The sequence below is a fragment of the Megalops cyprinoides genome, chromosome 4, assembly GCF_013368585.1.
Source record: "Megalops cyprinoides isolate fMegCyp1 chromosome 4, fMegCyp1.pri, whole genome shotgun sequence".
Classification (NCBI taxonomy): domain Eukaryota; kingdom Metazoa; phylum Chordata; class Actinopteri; order Elopiformes; family Megalopidae; genus Megalops; species Megalops cyprinoides.
This window is the reverse complement of record NC_050586.1, coordinates 38,485,932-38,492,338: the sequence shown is the minus strand read 5'-3', so window position 1 is coordinate 38,492,338 and position 6,407 is coordinate 38,485,932. Positions and strand designations below refer to the sequence as shown.

At 41.1% G+C, this 6,407-nt stretch overlaps 1 protein-coding gene across 1 annotated transcript in view; it reads left to right on the top strand.

Moving 5' to 3' along the window:
- The first annotated feature begins 2,109 nt into the window (after positions 1-2,109).
- Positions 2,110-6,407, top strand: part of LOC118776118 (contactin-associated protein-like 5) — a 55,867-nt gene continuing 51,569 nt past the window's right edge. Inside the window, exon 1 of the mRNA XM_036526212.1 lies at positions 2,110-2,369. Within this exon, the coding sequence (XP_036382105.1) occupies positions 2,285-2,369 (85 nt within the window). The 5' untranslated portion in view covers positions 2,110-2,284. The remainder of the gene's footprint in view (positions 2,370-6,407) is intronic.

The window sequence follows — 6,407 nt, the reverse complement described above, 5'->3', positions numbered from 1 at the left end:
CTTGTCTCCATCTAACAACTTTTCCTCAAAGAAAAAAAAAATACATTTCCCTCCTTGCTCATCACTTCCCTATTCCTCATGACAAAATTCTCTTTTAGCACACAAACATGCCAAGTTACTCAAAATCACAAATCATGAATTCTCCATATGTCAGTTTACATTATTTGTTTGCTTAGCACAGTTCATCCAGAGTGATTTATCCATTTGTACAACTGCATATTTGGCGAAGCAAATTGGGGTACCTTGGTTAAGGGTCTAATAGCACTGCCCGAACTGGGAATCAAACCAGTAACCTTACAGCAGCACAAACCTGCTCCTTACCTTAACTTCAGCAGTGTTTTATACACTTTGTGCATCATTTCTACTTTTATATGTATCTACGACTCCAGCAAAAGAGTCTTTATGCACTGCATTCAGTATTCTTTATTAGTTGATATGAGATATAATAAATCAATGTACTGCTAAACATTACACTGCCAGTATAGATTTGCCTGGCCCTACACAGCTCCTAAGATGACTATTTTTATCTTATGGTTATGGCTTATGTCAGCTGATAATAATTGTGACATTTTAGCAGTAGGCATTGTTTTCTCATAGAATTACATTTTCGATACAGGTAGACCACAGGTCCAGTACTTCCTCATACTTCACCTGTATACAGAAGGTGGTGGTACCCAAAAGCAGCTCATATCTCACTTTTGTAGGACATTACAGCCTTATTTGGGGGCTCATAAACCCTCCAGCCCAGGGCTTAAATTTGTGAGACCAGTATGGGGGCAATGAAAGGTGAAATGTTTAATGAAGACTATTAAATCTCCATCCCGCGTCCACCCTGATGCCTCAGCTGTTCCTTAGAAGCCTATGGACCCCTCTCACACAAAGTGGTAATAAATTAAATATCTTCTACTTGAAAGGGAAGGTTGGAAAGATACAGCCATCACAGGCAGTAAATGTTATTCACACCAGTGATCCATGCTCTGAAGAGCTTATTGCACCCACTTGTTATGTTCTTTTTGGCCTCTCCTTTATCAACTAATTGTGCTGGGTCACATCTAAAGTCCAGGTGACATTCGGGCCTAACTTGGACCTCTCAGCAAGACATCAGCGACCAACATACACTGCCTGACCAAAAAAAGTGGCACATTGTAATATTTTGTTAGACCCCCTTTAGGTTTGATTACGGCGCGCATTCGCCGTGGCATTGTTTCGACAACCTTATGCAACGTCACAATATTTATTTCCAGAGTTGCATTCATTTTTGGCCAAGATCTTGTATTGACAACGAGAGAGTCAAACCACTCCATAAAGTCATCTCCAGCACATCCCAAAGACTTTCAATGGGGTTAAGGTCAGGACTCCGTGGTGGCCAATTCATGTGTGAAAATGATTCCTCATGCTCCCTGAAACATTCTTTCACGATTTGAGCCCGATGAATCTTGGCATTGTTGTCCTGGAATATGCCCGTGCCATCGGGGAAGAAAAAGTCCATTGATGGGATAACCTAGTCATTCAGTACATTCAGGTACTCAGTTGACTTCATTTTATTGCCACATAACATTGCTGAGCCTAGACCTGACCACTTGAAGCAACCCCAGATCATTTGCTTATTTAAATCCAAAGGGCGACTTTTTTTTGGCCAGGCAGTGTACTTAATTAAGTGACTGCCTAAAGCTCACGGCAGCTCTCTCCTGTCTGTGGTTTTTATGAGTGACTTGCATTTTCCTGGCCAGGCATCTACCACAAATGCCATGCACGTTCAATCAAATACCTGAATGGAGAAAAACAATACGAAATATTTCATATACTTTGTCAGAACGTCGCATACATTCTTAGGGGCATCGTAATTGCCTCAGCTCACACTGGTAGTTAGGAGAAGCGCAACGCGAAAACACCCCCGATACTGTCCACGATTACCAAACCACTTTAAAGAACCAGTTTTGAAAAATCGATTGAAACAAACCGTATCTATTTTCAGCATGTGACGCTTCATCCCGTTTTCAATAAAGACGTTCTCGGACACAGTCGGGCAGTCCGTAGTGAAATTGTGCGCTAAGAAGCTCTGCTACCGTCGCGGTCTGAGAAAGAGTACTTTTGCAGGGGGTCGTTTCAGCGGAGGCAGAACTGTAGATGCGTCTGAGGAGAGAACATGCAGAGTGTATGAAAACATGTTCAGCAGCAGGATGGCGTGAGAGAGCCGTGCTGAGGGGGCAAAGGCAATAGTGTAACGCGCGTAGGACCGTGAAAGAGGAGACAAGGCGCATTTCTCGTGACATTTTTCTTGGAAATGGATGCCGCTCACTCAAAGCGTACCGGAATGCTTGCGCTTCTCCCTTTCATGATCTCCTGCCTGAGTGGAGCATTTGGAAACGGTGAGTATCGGGGCTGGTAAATAATAAAGATTTGTTGAGGTCAATGCAGTTCACCGACAAACCATCTAAACAGCTTGGAAAGTATTGCTATTGAATGAAAAAAACAAGTTCTCGATTCATCAACTTTGTGTTTTATGTAAATTATTTAAGTTAACGCATACCATTGCAAGTCTGTATTCGTTTAGTTCATTTAATTCGTTTTAGATGTGGATAATTAGACACAAAGTAGGGGTATATAAAAATATATATGTTTCCAGTGAGATATGCTCGAGTTAGAACTCAAATTGGCTTTTTCTGTGTAGACGTGATATTTATATACTCTCATGGAAATTCAGCAGGAACCCGGATACACAGAATAAATTACAGTAAGGTGTATAAATGAGAGTATATTATTAGAATGTTCTCATTGATTAGAAAGCAAATACTTTTTCCATAGGCAGTGGTATGCAGATTTTGATGCTGTACCACTGCATCCGTTTAATGTGCCTAATTAATTTATGATAGAAAACACTACATGCAAATGACGCCTCTAATGCATTCAGTTGACATTACACTTTTATTGAACATTCAGCAAATTGTACAGATTATGCATGCTGCAAAGGGCAAATGTTTACCATTATGCCATGTGCATGGATATTATTTAGTGCCTACAAGCGTTACAGTGTGATTGATATAAAGTTGCTTAATGTATAGTGACTCGTACAAGGTTATTATTCATGCCACTGGAGTTCTGCTAAAGTTATACCTTCGACTGTCGCATTTTTCACCCTGAAGGAGTATTTTCACCAGAATCAGTGAGTGACAGTAATCTAAACAGCAGGTGCTTGAAAATGTTCCTGTATTATTAATTTATTACCATTTTCATTGCTGGTCATGCTTGTTTTGACTCTGGTATTCATGATTTTGAGAGTACATAAAACCAAAAATGTATCAGATGACCTTTCTGTTTAGACATTTTAGAATCAATTCTTGATTGTATTTCAACAGTCAATCTGTGTGCCTCAAGTATGAACATACATGTAAATATTTGTGACTTATCTGTTCCTGAAGATAATCGCCAGCAAAGTATTTGTTATAGCTGCTGAATATATGTGGTTTAATAGACTGTAATGTGATGGCAGTAAACATTTGCTCCGTAGTTACATCTGATACTGAGTGCACACCAGGCGACAGTGTAAGGGCGTGTGGCTACAACAGAAAGTGTTTGCTACCCATTCCGAGAGGATACTGAAAAGATATATTGCTAAAGAGTTTCCTCATGTTAAGAGCATCAAAGATGGCTCTTGGGAGTAATTCAGTTTTAGTACCGTATTTTAACTCAGAGTACATTCATGCACACACTTGCACAGAAGGGACTCTGCAGGGGATTGAGCCCTTTGCCCTTTCTCCTTACTCTCGCAAGTGTTCATTTAAGCCTCAGGACAGCACCAGTTTCTTACATGGGAGAGACTCAATGTGATTATAAAAATATTACTAAAGTGTTATTTAATTAAGCTTCACCTCATGAAAGTCTTGCCATGCATCCACACTCAGTAACCACATAATCCCAGACCTGGATCCTGACCAAATTGTGGACCGCACTCAGGACAACCGGCCAGTCGGTCACAGGACACACGCACATGCAGGGCAATTCGAGGGTGCCAATTAAACCAGGACTGACCTTGGGGCTGTTGGAAGAGATTGGAGTGCCAAGTGAGAAGCCCATGTGTGGAGGAGCATACAAACTCCACACAGGCAGGGCCAGATTTGCACCCACATGTAGGAGCCTGGAGCTGTGAGACGACAGCATTTCCCACTGTGCCGCTGCACCACCCACTGTACGAGCAGTGAACCAAAAAAACAGGACAATGTGACAGACTCATGCCTGCACTCATCGGCCTCTCACAGAGCCGCACCAGTGTTAAAAGCAATAATATTGGGTTGGTAATTGCTTGCTGTAAGTGGGTTTTGACCAAAATGTTACTGTCAACTCTCATCAATGTGCTGAACCAACAATAAGTAGTACAGTTGCTGGGGAAAAAAGCAGCACAGTTATATTCTACATGCAACTGCGTACTAGTATGATTTATTTTGGACTCTCTATGAAAGCTTTAGAGATGAAACAAACTGTTCAAATTCACAGTGCAATATGTGATATTGATCTCAGATTCATCATTTATCTGGTGTAAAGGTCACCGTTTTAAGCTGTAGGTGCAGGTATGGGGAATGCGTCTTTCAGCTGGAAGAGCTTTCTCTGTTATTCTTATGTCAAGCTAAGCATCTTAAGTGCCCCCCCCTCCCCACCTGCCTCGTCAGTTAGCAGACACAATAGACCTATGATGTTAAATGTTCTAATTCTCATCTATTCAAGTAGCCACCCGCCAATTGAAACAAATGCCTGTGGCTTGCATCTATGTATTCCACGGAAGTATCGTCACTCTAGCAACTGTTAGCTTTTCAGCTTGATTTATGGAAAAGTCCTGAACCCAGTGTTTCTTATTCAATAAAGATGAAGCTAATGCTGGCAAACAGTCTCAGATCTCAAGCTCTGCGCTGCTGGTATTGACAGAGGGACAACAGTGGGTGGGTAAGAGTCTTTAAAATCACTGCTGCTGGAAGGCTTCATTTGGAGGGAAAAAGCAGCCGTAGATATGAAGTTTTATGCAGAAACCCAGGAAACAGCACAGTGAATCTCATCAAGTGGTACATGAACAGCAGCTGGATGAAACATCAAGCACATTTCAAGCTGACCAAGAGTGAGCAGCATCCACAGACATATTGCATCTCACCTACTGCTAAGAGTTAGTTATAAAATCTATAACTACTGTGCCACAAACTACCTGCGTAGTGATGTGATGCTTGCTTGTTTTTCCATGTTTGTGTGAGTGTCTGGGTGGCACCACAGAGAGTCCTCCAACTACAATCTGATAGGTTTTGCCTTGCTGCGGCCTCATTTTTCATGTCACAGATGCCGCGCTCTGGAAATAGCATCAGTGAACGCCCTACTGAGTGGTGTCGCTGAGCTGGTTGGACGAATTGCTTGTCTCACAAGGTTCTTTGGTTTCCCATAGAAAAGAGAACCTTTCAGCTTCTTTTCTGCTTCAGGAGTTGTACCGTGTCTGTACCTTTAGAGATTCGTGTTCCAGTGTACTGCCTTTGTTGTCGTTTTACCAGTCTATACTGGGAACAGAGGTGTTCCTGACTGGAAGTTCCTTTTTGATTAACCTGTTAATTATGGTGACATTTTAGAATTGGTCACACCGTAGACATGACTATCCCTCATTAAATAGAACATTTACAAAATAAAATATTGGTGTGTCCAGCTAGAATTCACAACAATCTTAACTCAAGATCTCAACTCACCTTTCACACAAAAGAGTTATGGCAATATGATGCTGGTAGTTTTTATGGCTGTTTCATAGCTTTTCACAGTCAATTGGTAATTCTGGCTTCATAACAGTACATCAGAGCTGAATATGTTTGATGTTCATATTGTACTGGCATTGGTCAAGTGTCAAGAATTATGCAGATAAGATGTCTTCATAATTGGTCACCTGGTTCATGTTCTATATCAGCATGCATGGCGTTAACTTTTAATAATTTAAGATGACATTGTTAGTTAACATTGAGCTGTTGTAAAAATACATTACACATTGGCAAGTTGCCCATTCTCCAATTTTCAATATAGCAGAGTGCACATTGATTGATTTGTTAAGGATTATTTTCAGAGGAAAGATGATGCATGAGCTTTCTGCATCACCAGAAAGGATAAACAGTATCTGTGTAATTTTGTGTGAAACTCTCTCAGTCCCTATAGAACACCAGGCATTTACAGCCAAGACTTTGCCTGAACTAAAGATGAAAATCTGCAAAGAGCAAGGCGTAGGGTTCTGGGAACCAAGATATAGTCTGAAAATGTATTTTAAATTGGTGGTACAAGATGAAGATCATGAGTTATTCTATGGTTGCAGATAACTTATTCTACCACTGGGTTGTCGTTGAGGACAAGACTCTAGATTGCGATTTTTGGCCTTGAAGGATGGGATTATGCGGATGTGC